At 40.6% G+C, this 14,902-nt stretch overlaps 2 protein-coding genes across 2 annotated transcripts; both read right to left on the reverse strand.

The window, feature by feature from the left end:
* Window positions 1-637: 637 nt before the first annotated feature.
* Window positions 638-1,576, reverse strand: LOC103128021 (olfactory receptor 2AE1-like). Its single transcript, XM_007538903.1, has one exon. It carries the CDS (start codon window positions 1,574-1,576, stop codon window positions 638-640), a length of 939 nt encoding a protein of 312 aa, XP_007538965.1.
* An 8,317-nt stretch (window positions 1,577-9,893) lies between these two features.
* On the reverse strand, window positions 9,894-10,829 carry LOC103128022 (olfactory receptor 2AE1-like). The gene has a single exon (XM_007538905.1). It carries the CDS (start codon window positions 10,827-10,829, stop codon window positions 9,894-9,896), a length of 936 nt encoding a protein of 311 aa, XP_007538967.1.
* Between the last annotated feature and the right edge of the window lie 4,073 nt (window positions 10,830-14,902).

Consider the following 14,902-nt stretch of genomic DNA (forward strand, 5'->3'; position numbering starts at 1 on the left):
AGGCTGCAACAACTAGGGCAACAAAAAGGGGGGAAAATGGCCTCCAGGAGCGGTGGATTCATGGTGCAGGCACCAAGCCCAGCAATAACCCTGGAGGGAAAAATAAAAATACTTTAGCCACTACATCTAATAATGTGTTAACCAATTTGTTTTTGTATTAGTCAAAGGGCATTGAAGATCCAAACCACTGAATTTCTTTTTTTTTTTTTGTACATTAGTTATTTAATAATGATTGACAAGATTGTGGAATAAGAGAGGTACAATTCCATACAATTCCCACCACTAGAGTTCCATATCTCATCCCCTTCATTGGAGTTTTCCTATTCTTTTTTATTTATAAAATGGAAATATTGACAAAACCATAGAATAAGAGTGGTACAGTTCCACACAATTCTCACCACCAGAACTCTATAGCCAATCCCCTCTATTGATAGCTTTCCTATTCTTTATCCCTCTGGGAGTATGGACCCAGGATCATTATGGAGTACAGAAAGTGGAAGGTCTGGCTTTTGTAATTGCTTTCCCACTGGACATGGGCATTAATAGCAAACCATTGAATTTCTTAGAATACTTTCCAGATCAACTTATGGAGCGTTCCATTATTGATATCCTCCTATATTCAGAGTAACAACTACAGTCACTGAGTCATGCTATCTCGCCCCAACACTCTCCTCACAGCCTTGGCTACATCCTTATTGCGCAGAGTATAAATCAAAGGGTTCATGGTAGGAGTAATGATGCTATAGAATAGAGATCCAACTTTGTCTTGAAATGGAGTGCTCTGGGACCGGGGCCTCATATAAGAGAAGATCAAGGCGCCAAAAAAGAGAGAAACCACAGTGAGGTGAGAGCTACAAGTGGCAAAGGCATTTCTCTTACTCCCAGCAGATTGCATCTGAATGACACTGTGGAGGATGAAGGCATAGGATGTAGAGACCAGCAGGATGGGAGCAAGGACAAGAATGATGCCACTAACATAGACTGCCTTCTCATAGACAGTGATATCTCCACACACCAAATTCAGAACAGCTGGAAACTCACAGTAGAAATGGTGGATTTTTCGAGACCCACAGAAAGGGGAGTGCATCAAGATCACTGTGTGAAGGAAGGAATTTGTGAATCCTCCCAACCATGACATCACAGCCATCATGAGTGTCACTCTTCTGTTCATGAGAATGGTGTAGCGCAGTGGGTTGCAGATGGCCACATAGCGGTCGTAGGACATCAGGGTTAAGAGAACACACTCAGCACCAGCCAGTAACATATACAAGAAGAGCTGGGTTGCACAGCCCACAAAGGAGATGGACTTCCTACCAGACAGGTAGTTGGCGGCCATCTTGGGGATAGTGGTAATGACATACATCAGATCTATGAGGGAGAGCTGGCTGAGGAGAAAGTACATGGGTGTGTGAAGCCTGGAGTCAGCACAGATGAGGAGAATGGTGAGGGAGTTGCCACTCACTGCCACAAGGAAGACCACCATGGTTAAGGAGAAGAGAAAGACATGGATGAGGGAGTCATTAAAGAGCCCTTCAAGGAGGAAGTCAGCCAGAGAGGTCTCATTCCTCTGCCACATCTCTCCTTTCTCAGTGCCTGGAGAAATAGGACATACAGATGAAAAAGCTCTCAGATACCTAAGAGGGAGAAGAAACACTTGGATCTAAAAAAGATTTCTTTTTTTTTTTTCTTTTCAGAATTAGTCCACATGATCAAAGTAATATATTTTAAGGTACATAAAATTTTCATCACAAGCTTGATCTTTTTGAAATATTTGACTGGTTTTCAATTTCAAAGCAAGAGTGTCATCAATTAAGGTAGAGATATGTATATAGGATTATCTAGGTTATTTTACTGATTCACATATATGTAAACATATATTTATACTTTATACACTTAACATATACTTTACATTATAAAAGTCTTTTAAATATTTACAAGTAAGTGTGTACATTTTACTTATTGTCAAAGTCAGAGCAGTGAACCACAAAATGATTTACAAAAATGCACACCAGTTAATACTGGAGAAATTTTTGTTCATTTGTTGTTTATTTGTTAAACCAGAGCACAGCTCAGCTCTGGTTGATGGCAGTGCTAAAGACTGAAGCTAGAGTCACAGAGCCTCAGACATGAGAATTGTTTGCATAACCATTATGCTATCTCCCCAGACCACACTGGACAGATTTGTCATGTTCCATTATAGGGACCAGTGTGGCAGTAAGCCTATCACTCTTGTGTCTGATGCCAAAACCATGATTAAGGCCCGTGATGCATTCTGTCAGGGAAGGATGGTGTATATAACATACATTACATTAAGAAAAGGCTAAAACTATGGGTATAAACTATAGCCCCATAAAATCAGACTGAAACCATTCAGTCCTGGTTGCCTCTATTTGGGGTGTGACTACTTGAAGAATCTAGTACTCTTGGTGAAATTAACCATAAACACCTGGCCCCATAGTTCAAAAACAAAAGTAGATCTAGTGGACAGGGAAAGCCAACTGCAGGTGCAGCTGTGCTGCACACCTGTGACATGAGTCAACAGACCCACATCCAGATGTGTTAGCTACAGTCTCCCTTCTCTCCTCTAAGTCTACCTGAGGTTCTCTCCTGTGACCCACCCAGTTGGAAACTTTGCAGAATAGTAATTTTAGGAATTTCATCCACCCAGCCAACTGACACAAGAAAAAGTCATGTAAGTTCATTCCACATCAGGTCAGCACAGGGATTCACTTGCCTGGCCCTGATTCATCACTTAAAGACAACAGAGCCATGCTTCTCCCTAGCATGATATAACTGTGTTACACTAACCCTCTTCTCAGATGAGGACAGGAATTACTTTTCTGGTTTTGTGTGATGTTCATTCTTCTCTAAACTGATTCAGACTCCCCACTTGTATCCTGTAAATTCAAACAAAAATTGTTCTGTATAAATATATGTCAAATGATCATTAAAAAGAAAAGAGGAAAAGCTCATTTCTGGGAGTCAGGCAGTAGCTCAACAGGTTAAGCGCAGGTGGTACAAAGCACAAGAACTGGCATAAGGATCCCGGTTCGAGCCCCCGGCTCCCCAGCTGCAGGGGAGTCGATTCACAAGCAGTAAAGCAGGTCTGCAGGTGTCTAGCTTTCTCTCCCCCTCTCTGTCTTTCCCTCCTCTCTCCATTTCTCTCTGTCCTATCCAACAACAATGACAATGATAATAACTACAACAAAGGCAACAAAAGGGAATAAATAAATAAATAAATATTTTGTAAAAAAGAAAAGAAAAGCTCATTTCTACATTTATTGAATGAATCGTCCTACCCACTGGTAACAGGTCAAAAAGTGAGAGGTGGATGTTGGTCAGCTGCTTATCAGCCATACCTGCTCATGTACAATGAACTCACCACACAGAACCATGGCAGCTCTCTGTCCTTCATGCAGTGACTCTCTGTGAGAGTTAATCTCCTTTGTCTTTATTTTAACTAAAGTGCGTACAAGTGTTTGAGTCATATAAGAAGAGTTAATGTCAACCACATATAGGGAATTTATATCTTCTTGTGGGAAAAGGGTGGTCTGTTGTATATCGTGGTGGGTGATGCTAAAATATTTTCACTGTACATGAGGAGATTGTGTCATTAGGTAGAAGGATTACTCGATGCTGTCTTTATTGAATGATGAAGTGAGATAAAGAAGGGGTAGGTGTGTCAGTATTACAATGCCACTACACTTACCCACTTGGATATATGCATGTTTCATTTAGACCTGAGAGTTTTCACATATTGGATCATGTGATCAAAATAGAAATACATTAAATCATGAGAATGATCATCAGCCCTTTATCCAATCTGTGCATGAGGGCTTTATATCATCATGAAGCCCTACAGAAAAAATATATATCTGTAATAATGGCCAGACATGTTCATCCAGTGGAGCACATGGTTCACCACGCTCATGGATTATTACCCCTGGACCACATGGGAGCCTTGTGCACAGGATTAGGGGGAAAGCCATGAATGTTGTAACAACACTATGGTGTCTCTCTTTCTCTCCTTACTCCTGTCTTCCTCTCTATCAGAAACTAAATGAAAAAAGTACACCCCATGCATGAAGCATCTATGAGCTAACAATAAAATGAATAATAACTTAAATGATCAGCAGGATATCCACTTTATGCCTCCTTGTGGTTTTCCTTCTAAATCAAGTCCAAACTCTCATCCTTTCTGAATTATCTGCTGATTTCTTTGAAGCACTAGAATTGATCCTTCAAAGTACAAAATGATCAGTAATCAGGAAATTTATTTACTGCCCTTTCCCTATTTATCTATGGGTTTCATCTTTTTTACGCTTTTTCAAAAAAAAATATTTTGGGATTAATGATTTACAGTCAATAGTAAATACAGTTGTTGGTATTTGTGTAAAATTTCTCAGTTTTCTGCAAAACACTCTATTCCCCAGTCTAGGTCCTCCTCCACCATACATATTTTTGACTCTTAACCACACATTGTTCAAATGCTACTTGTGGTTAACTGAGAGCCAACTTATGTTGGGTCCTCATGATCACTCAGACATTCAGATAGCTACACAATTAACCTTACCTAAAGACTCAAACAGTAGGGACTGGGCGATGGTGCACCCAGTTAAGTGCAAATATCACCATGTGAAAGGACCCAGGTACAAGCCCCAGCTCCCCACCTGCAGGGAGGGCTCTTCTGCAGGCGTCTATTCTTCTCTCCTCCTCTCTATCTCCCCTGTCTGTCAATTTCTCTCTGTCCTGTTAAATAAAAATAGAAAGAAAAAAATAAGGAAAAATGGCCACTGGGAGGAGTGGATTTGTAGTACAGGCACCAAGCCCCAGCAATAACCCTGGTGGGAAAAAAAAAATCAAATACTTCTCTTTTTATCCTCAGTGTTTTTGTCCTCTGAAGAGTTATAACGTTATTTTTCTATCATGTAATCCAATTCTCTTGCTCTCTTACATCAGTTTCCTAAGAATTTCAAGCACTGACTTCTACCCCTAAAATAGCATTTTATTTTTTTTATTGCTTTCTCAGAAGAATTTTCTTCTATACAGAAAAATGATAGACACTCAGTGAATAAAGAGAGAATAAGATGATGGTGCTAGAAGAGGCTCTCATTTCTGATAAACGTTTCCTGGATCACACACACCCACAATCCTTACCTGGGGTCTCCTCTGCAGAGATGTGTGGGCAGATGAAGCAAAGAGTGAAAAAGGAGGGCAGGCTGGTCCACACTGGCTCACACAGTGAAACTGATCCTCGAAGGAACCTTTCCTGTTGTGCTCACCAGACTTCAGCTTTAACCCTGGACCTCCACTTACTGGTGGGATGGCAGAGAGGATGTGACTCTGCAGCGTCACTGTTTACACTAACTGCATGTGACAGCGGCGCCAGGAACAAGCGTTGTGTGTGTGAGTGAGTCTGTGGAGACCCGCAACCAGTGCTCAGAGTTGGAACTCCATCAGCACAAAACAGGGGAGATTAAGATTAAGTCACAACTCTCTAATCTCTACTATGTAAAACTTCAATTCATGCATGTGCTTCCTTTGGATAAACATGTATCTCCATTACCTGCCATCCCAAAATGGCATTGTGATTAGAGTAAAAGGATTTTCATGAATGTTACCCAATTAAACTATTCTCAGTAACAATGTACATATCAATAAGACCAGTTTAAAAACGTTTTTAGAATATTCAGTATTTGGATTATCCAATACTTTAGGCTCTTAGCCTTCCCCTATTTAGTAAAGTAAGAAACTAGATTGTGCATTGATACTTTTAGATATGTCCCTCCCTGATTGCATGGAGGCTTTCCCAGCAGAAGGCAGGGCATAGAATGAAGAGACTTGCTCTGACAGGAACCATCATGAGAGGAGAGTAGCACCATCTGGGAGAAATGAAACAGCCGCTGTACTGGAATTCTGTGGTGTCAGCTCTTACAAGTTGAGACTCTGAGTATAGGGCATCAGGTATCCCAACCTCAGGGATATAAGTTGAGTCTCTTCTGCAAGGCAGCAACCAAGATGCCAATTAGACCTGCTGTGCACACAAAATAAGCCTTCCCCAAGGATTTTCTTGGACTCTGTTTGCAGGGGTCAGAGATGCCTGTGTTTGGAGCACAGTGGCTGTGAAGTTGACAAGGAAGTCTCTTCTCCAAGGGCCAATTAGCTATGGAAAGGAACAACTCTTAGAATCCCTGGCTACTCTCTCATCTTGGATCCCACATGTGCTACCCCATTGCACCAGACCTTTTGAGAAAACTACTGAGTCAGATCTAGTCTCTGTGCCCACACAGCCCTCTAGAGGATTCCCCCAGGTACGATGTCTTAGAAAGAAATGGAGTGAAGCTATCAACACACAAATATTCCCACCCTCACTGGTGATCATACTCCAGTCTCATACTAAATGAATGCAATTAGTGAAAATGTATGAAAGCATAAATATATTTCTGACACATAGCTAAAGGAAGAATGACTTTTCTGAATATACCTAGTTAATTCCTTCTTCATTCTCACAATCTGGTCTTCTAGTCCCTTCTTTTTTTAAATTTAAAAATATTAAAAATCAACAAGATCATAGGATAAGATGGGTATAATTCCACATAATTCCTACTACCAGAGTTCTGTATCCCATCCCATCCCTCGAAAGCTTTCCTATTCTTTACCTCTCTGAGAGCATGGACCAGGATCATTATGGGGTGCAGAAGGCTTCTGTAATTGCTTCTCCACTGAACACAGGTATTGGCGGGTGGATCCGTACTCCCAGTCTGTTTCTGTCTTTCCCTAATGGGGCAGGACTCCAGAGAGGTGGGATTCCAGGGTACATTGGTGAAGTCATCTGCCCGGGGAAGTCAGATTGGCATCATGTTAGCATCTGCTACCATGTCTGAAAAAGCATTAAGATATAAAGATGAACAAATCATTTAATAATCGGGAATTTAAATACAAGAATGCAGCAGATGAGATTTGGGGTCTCCATTTTGTATAAATCTAGTAGCTCTATTTTAGGTATATTCCAAGGGGCCCATGACTTTACTAGCTTTTGCCTGAGCCTAACAGCTAACATGCAGATGGACCCAAGGCATTGTCTGGGGACATGGTGTCAAAGTGGAGCTAGGACTAGAAAGCTGGATTAGGAAAGAGAGTAGCTCTCAGATATAGGAAAAGTATATAAATATTGTTATCTGTAAACCCCATCGATTTGAACTGGGGCCTATATTCAGCGCAGGAGCCTGTGTAACCTCTGCATCCCTGTAGGTCTGAGCTCGCATTCTGTGGTCATATCTAGGAACATTCTAGGCTGCACCCATTGCCGGACCCAACTTCCTCAAGTAGTAGAGGATTTTGGTTCAACGTCCTTCAGATAATGGGGCAGTTCCTACCATGGTTGGTCCACATTGAGGGCAAGGTACTGTCAAGACCCACAAAGGGGTCCATTATGTTGTTCCTGATGGAGATGGCCAGTGACTGTGGAGAGAGGGGTCTGTTAGAGGGCTAGACCCAGCATGTCTGTGTGCTTCTAGTCCCTTCTAAGCAGATGTGGAGCCATTCTTTATTGTTCTATCTCAGTTCAGATACTAAGTCACCTTCATGAATTATATTTATATTGTTACTTATTTTCTGAGAATATTCAATGTGTCATCACTTTTCTTTTAACTCACTGTTTTTACCTGCCATGTATCTTCAAGCAAATATAATATCTATGTAATAGACATTTAAATATTTTATTTCATCAATTTCCTTAACAAATATTTTTTACTTTATTTTTTATTGGTGGATATGTAATGGTTATGCTATGTCCTAACATTACATTGGGTATTACATGTACAGTGGTTTACAAAAAGCAGTGTCCTGGGCCAGGCGTTGACGCACCCTGGTCCCCACCTGCATGGGGAAAGCTTCATGAGTGGTGAAGCAGTGTTGCAGGTGTCCCTCTGTCTCTCTCTATCTCCCCCTCCCTCCTCAATTTCTCTCTGTCTCTATCCAATAATAAGTAAATAAATAAAACAAAAGCAGTGTCCTTATCCTATGGGGTTTACTGGTAAGTTCGTAAGTAAACAAATCTCATCTTGCGTGAAGTATGTGTATTCTTCAGTTATCTTCAGATGGAGGTTGTATAAAATAAACCTGAACTATCTTCATGAAGGAAAGGGATCACAGTGATAACTGGGCTAAAGTTACCTCCAGTGTATAACATCCTGACAGGAGTAAAGTGGTAACATATTGTTGTCTTTACTTGCAAATGGGAAACTTCATGGCAGTGGAGTGCTGCTCTTTGTCTCTTTATATCTCTCTATGTCTCTCACCTATCAAGAGGAAAGAAAAGGGGAAAAAAGTGACCCCAGAGAGGAGTGGAGTCAGGCAGACACTGCACTCCAGCAATAGCCCAGATGGGGAAAAAAAAACAAAAAAACAATGAAGGTGATGGCAAGATTCAAGCAAAGGATACTAGAGAGACGGGGCCAGTGAATGTGGGGTGATTGTCATAGTGACCAGAAAATCTCTTGAAAAAATGTTCTCCCAGGAGAATGGCATAACCAACTCTGACAGAGATTTGGGTTAACTTGAACTTCACATTATCAGTGATATTCATATTGGTGATTTCAGTAGAGTGATGATGATAAACTTCAAGGACTAAGCTCAGGAGATAAAGGTAACACAGAACTTGTATATGGTGGGGAGAATGTAAATTTCAGGGCAGGAAGACAGCTCAGCATATTAGAGCAACTATTTGCAGGCATGAGATCCCATAGGCCACAGGTGCAACCCCCTGTGCCGATTTATACCAGAGTTGAAGAGTGATCTTGCCCTCACTCACTCCATTCTTTCTCTGTCGTTCTACATTGATACTTTAGAAAATGGAGGTTTCACAAGGGCAGAGATTACTGTCTTTTGTTTCCTGAGAGACCCTAACCATGCAGTTCAGCATGTGATCATAGTTGGAACTCAATAAGCCTTTGATAGGCAGAAAAACTATGGTTAGAGTTTGAGGGCAGGGGTAAATAACATAATGATTATGCAAAGAGATTTTCATGCCTGAGGCTCCAAAGTCCCATATTCAATCCCCTGTACCACCGTAAGACAGGGCTGAACAGTGCTCTGATTAAAAAAATAATAAAATAAATAAATTTTAAAAATTAAAGAACTTGATGCATGTTTAATATTATATGTATGTACAAATATTTTATTTCTTTTCTTTCTGAAGTTTTACATGCTGTGACTGAAGGAGATTATAGTATTTTTATAGTCACTCATCCATTCAAAACATTCTTATTCAGTTACATTTATTATCCCTTCTAATTGTAAGCAGTACATTCCAACTTTAGAACCCATAAATAACCTTAGAAAGAATGATATATAGCTTCAGTTAATAGAATAATAATACCCAGTATCCATATATCTTTATATCCTTTTATATTTTCTAAGTTCCTCTGCTTTGTTGTGACTTGGTAACTGTGGGGGGTGATGATGTAGGAGCTTTGAAAGTTAACTAGGACATGACTCACTTCTTACACTGGATCAGATACCCATCTCATAACCAGGAAGTGGGCTGCACTAGATTCTGAATCTGTTACCACTCTGTTCTAGTACTTCCCAACCTCACAACCAGAGTGAAATATTGCTTGATTTTGAAGTCATCAGATAGACTATATTTTATTATGCCCCCATGAATAATGAAAATACTCTATAGTGCTCAGAAAAAAATAAACTGCGTTACAACAATGTAGACATGTTAAGCACCGTTAGCCACTATGTATAAGAATGTGCTAGCCAATTAGGTTTTTGCGTTAGGCAACGAGTTATCAACTATTAGAAGCCTTGAAATTTTTAGAAGGATACCCAAATGAGCATGACTATTGTCCCAATTTACCCTTAGAGCAAAGCAACCATATGTACAGTCATTGAGTTCTGACTTTCCCCAGCACTCTTCTTACAGCCTTGGCTACATCCTTATTCCGGAGAGTGTAGATCAGAGGATTCAAGGTGGGAGTAATGATAGTGTAGAACACAGAACCAACTTTATCCTGCAGTGGAGTGTGCTGGGATCGGGGCCTCATGTATGAGAAAATTGAGGCACCATAAAAGAGAGAAACCACAGTGAGGTGAGAGCTGCATGTGGCAAAGGCATTTCTCTTACTCCCAGCAGATCGCATCTGAATGACATTGCAGAGGATGAAGGCGTAGGATGCAGAGACCAGCAGAATGGGAAGGACAATAAAAGAGACTGTGCTGATATAAAAAGTCTTTTCATAGACAGTGACATCTCCACATACTATCTTTAAGACAGCTGGAAACTCACAGTAAAAGTGCTGGATTTTTCGAGACCCACAGAAAGGAAAGTGCATCAAGATTAAGGTGTGAGTGACAGAGTTTACAGATCCTCCCAACCATGCCATGGCAACCATCATGAGTGTCACTCTCCTGTTCATGAGAATGGTGTAGCGCAGTGGGTTGCAGATGGCCACATAGCGGTCATAGGACATCAGAGTTAAGAGAACACACTCAGCACCAGCCAGAAACACATAGAAGAAGTGCTGGGTAGCACAGCCCACAAAGGAGATGGACTTCCTACCAGACAGGTAGTTGGCAGCCATCTTGGGGATGGTGGTACACATATACATCAGATCCAGGAGAGAGAGCTGGCTGAGCAGGAAGTACATGGGTGTGTGAAGCCTAGGGTCAGCACAGATGAGGAGAATGGTGAGGGAGTTGCCACTCACCCCAACCAGGAAGACCACCATGGTCAAAGAGAACAGAAACGCATGGGTTGGAGAGTCATCAAAGATCCCTTCAAGGATAAAATCAGCCAGACAGGTTTCATTCATAAGCCACATCTCCATCCTTGGGGAACAGGAAGAAGACATTAGAAAGTAACCTAGGAATAAAAACAGTTGAATCTAAGAAGGATTATATGAATTTTCCTTCTCTAATCTTTAACATTAGCAAAACAATAGATTTTAATGAAAACCTAGTTCCTTTTCATGAACTTTATCTTATTATTTATTTAACTGATTGACAAATAATGCAAGTGTCATAGTAAGGAATGAACATCTATGTAATTCATATATGTTTATTTCTATAAACACACACAAATATATACTTGCTGTTTGCATACTCTAATGTGTAGTAAATATTAAATTTAAATTAGTTTCATTTAATTTTAAATGTAGACATTTTTACTTCTTACAAGAGTCAGAGAAATGACCCACAGTGATTATACATGAGTATACACTAGTGAATTCTATAGACATTTGCCTGGTACAGCTGGAAAAGGAAGAAAAAACAGTCTATGAAAGTCCATTATCTTTGTGACTGGTGTTAGAATTTATTTTTTTTACTGCAAGCAGGGTTATCCCTGGAGCTTGGTGGTGGTACTATGAATATACCACTCTCAGGGGCCTTTTTCCTTTTTCCTTTCAATATTGTTTGGTAGGATAGAGAGAAATTGAGATGTGAGAGGGTGGTAGAGAGAGCTAGGGAAAGGTAAGATAAGACAGCTGCAGAACTGCTTCACCATTTATGGAACGCCCCGCTACAAATGCGAATTGGGTTAATCAAAGCCAAGTCCTGTTACTTGGTAATGTGTGCACTCAACCAAATGTACCATGGCCTAGCCCTGATGCTGGAATTTGAAGTTCATGGCATAGAAAGTCAGAAAGGATGATGGAGAATGAAATGTACTTGAAATTAGAGCAACAACCATAAACAATACTCACAATTATACATGAAAACAGATGGATCCAATTTGCTCCAGAAGTGGTAGTCTGGTTCCATTGTAGAATCTGGGCTATTCCTTAATGAGATTAAACACACAACACACACACACACACACACACACACACACACACACCTTAGTCTGGGAAGCTAAAGAAGACTATGGGGAAAAGAAGGAAATGGAACCTGGCTTTGCTTCATAACATGAAGTGAGTCAGCCACGAGCAGCCAGATCGTAAGCTACAAAAATAGCTGTTTCCCTTCTCTTCCTAAATCTTCCCCAACTCTCTCCTGTGATCCATCCAGACCAGAAACCCTGTCTAATGATAATTCTGAGACTGTAGTTCATCTCATCAATTGACACACTACAATGTAGTCAAATTCATCCTTGTCACATGAGCACAGAAACTCATATCCTTAGTCATACTTAATGACAGCATGGTCATACTGCATGCCACACATCACAAACACGCATTAGCCCTTTTCCTTTTCTGGTGTTTAGGTGATGCTCTAATGTCTGTTCCTAATTTAGACTGGTGTTTAGGAGATAAACCAGGACCCCAATGTCCCCTCATCCTGTCCCCACCCTCTACATCCCCAGAGTCCCTTGTTGTGGTGCAATACACCACTCCCAGTCCAAGTTTCACTGTATGTTTCCCCTGACTGTTCTTAGCTCTGTAGTTCCACCTATAAGTGAGATCATTGTTCTTCAGTTCTAATTATAGAACACAAAGGTGGCCTAATTCATCTAGGAGGAGATTTAGTTTCGTCCCAAGATGGTATAGAGATTTGTATTCTCTTGGAGAAAGATGGTGCATTATGTGTATATCTGTTGGTTGTAATTACATAGTGTGATGTAATTCTCACATGCTTTCCATTGCACATGAGGAGCTTGTCTCATGCTTGCGGGAGGATGACTTGATGTTGCTTCTAGTGGAAGATGAAGCATGCAGTCCAAGGGCTGGTGCAGTGGATCAAGCACTGCACTCTCCTGTGTGGGGTCCAGAGTTCTCTCCCTGGCATCACACATGCCAGAGTGACGCCATAGCTATTTTCCTCTCACATTCTCTCTATCATTGATAAACACATAAATCTGTTTCAAAAACATTCTAAAAGGAAGTTGGAAGTGAGGAAATGGGAAGTGTATGTATGCTGAGTGGACAATTGCAGGCCCCCACAATTATGCCGTTGGGAGCATGTTTATGTGGGGATTAAACCTGAGTTATTAACTTTTGGGTCAGGCTGAACAAAGTGGAATAACGACTTTTACAGCAAAATGATCTATCAGTCTCTTATCCAATTCTCATATGAATAATGATGGTATTTATCATAATGATGACACTATTATAAAGTTATCAGAAAAAAAATTGGTCAATGTAACTTACTTACCTTTAGGAGCACACAATCTGCCCTGTGCAGGAAGCACCAGGCACAGCACTAGGGGAAGTTCCATAAAAGGTGGAGCAGTGCTGTGGTGTCTCCTTACCTCACATCTCTGTCTTCCCAGCCACCTCCTCTCTAGTGTGAAATTATCAAAAAAAAAAAAAAAAGAAAGAAAGAAAGAAAAAAGTATAGTGAGAGCAATGGAATGGTGTGTGCTTGAAGCATCACTAGATAGGAATAATGATAATAATAATAAGAGTATAATAATCTAAAATAATATGCTGATCATCCCTGTGCTCTCTGTAGTTTTCTCATAAAATATAGCTCAAGATCGTATCCACTCCAAATTATCTGCTGTTAAAAGTAAAATACTGGAAAATCAATCGATCCTTCAAAGTAGATATTACTGCTAATCATGAGGTCAGAGCAACTACCCTTTCTCTACTCAAGCAGGAACATACTTTATCTTTCTAATTGTGTAAATTTTTGGATCATCTGATTCATTCCTCTTCCTCTCTTACACCATATGCTAATAATTTTCAAGCTCTGACTCTAACCCTGAAATAGCTTTTTTTCTGCCTGCTTAGAAAACCTTCCTTCTGCACAGACCAAGTGGCAGCCTCTCACCTGAGGAACAACAGAATAATTGATGATGCTAGAAGGTGCCCTCATTTCTCATAAAGGTTCCTGGATCACTCACACCCACCATTTCCTTACCTGGAATCTCCTCTACAGAGACATGTGGGCAGATGAAGCAAAGAGTGAAAAGGAGGACAGGCTGGGTCCACACTGACTCACACATTGACACCGATGATTGAAACCAAAGAAGCCTTTGCTGAGTCATCCCCAGACTTCAGCTCTAACCTTGTGGGATGGCAGAGAGGATGTGTTCTTGCACAGTCACTGTTTATACTAACTGCATGTGATAGCAGAAGCAGCACTGTGTGTGTGAGTCTGTGGAGCTCTGCCACCAATGCTCAGAGTTGGAACTCCATCAGCACAAAACAGGGGGATTAAGATAACAACTTCTTAATATCTACTCAGTAAAACTTCAACTCATACATGTGCTTCCTTTGGATAAACATGTGTCTCCATCACCTGCCATCCCAAAATGACAATAATATTATAGAGTAAAAGAAATTTCTTGAGTGTTACCCAGTTAGGAGACTATTCTCAACAACAATTTACATAACACTAAAACCAGATTAAAAATAGGTGCAGGATATTTAATATTTGGATTATCCAATACTTTCTGCTCTTAGTTTTCCCCTATTTAATAAAATGAAGAATTGTATTATCCATTGGTGCTTTTAGATAAGTCCCTCCCTGACTGCATGGAGGCTTTCCCAGCAGAAAGTAGGGCTTAGACTGAGACTTGCTCTGACAGGAACCATCATGAGAGGAAAGTAGCACCATCTGTGAGAAATAAAACAGCTTCTGTACTGGAATTCTGTGGTGTCAGCTCTTACAAGTTGACACACTGAGTATTTGGCATCAGATATCCCAACCTCAAGCATATAACCTGAGACTTTTCTGTAAGGCAGTTACCAAGATGCCAATTGGACCCACTGTATACACAAAATAAGCCCCAAGGATTTTCTTGGACTCTGTTTGCGGTGGTCAAGAGAGCACAGTGGCTGTGAAGTTCACATGGAAATCTCTTCTCCAAGGGCCAATTAGCTATGAAAGGAACAACTCTTAGAATCCCTGGCAACTCTCTCATCTTGAATCTCACATGTGCTACCCCATTGCAACAGATCTTTATTTTATTGGTGATTTAATAATGATCAACAAGATTGTGGGATAAGAT

Source organism: Erinaceus europaeus, chromosome 15, assembly GCF_950295315.1.
Source record: "Erinaceus europaeus chromosome 15, mEriEur2.1, whole genome shotgun sequence".
Taxonomy (NCBI): Eukaryota; Metazoa; Chordata; class Mammalia; order Eulipotyphla; family Erinaceidae; genus Erinaceus; species Erinaceus europaeus.

Excerpts from the sequence above, each read along its gene's own strand:
- LOC103128021 (XM_007538903.1), bottom strand. The coding sequence starts at position 1,576 with ATGTGGCAGAGGAATGAGACCTCTCTGGCTGACTTCCTCCTTGAAGGG.
- LOC103128022 (XM_007538905.1), bottom strand. The coding sequence starts at position 10,829 with ATGTGGCTTATGAATGAAACCTGTCTGGCTGATTTTATCCTTGAAGGG.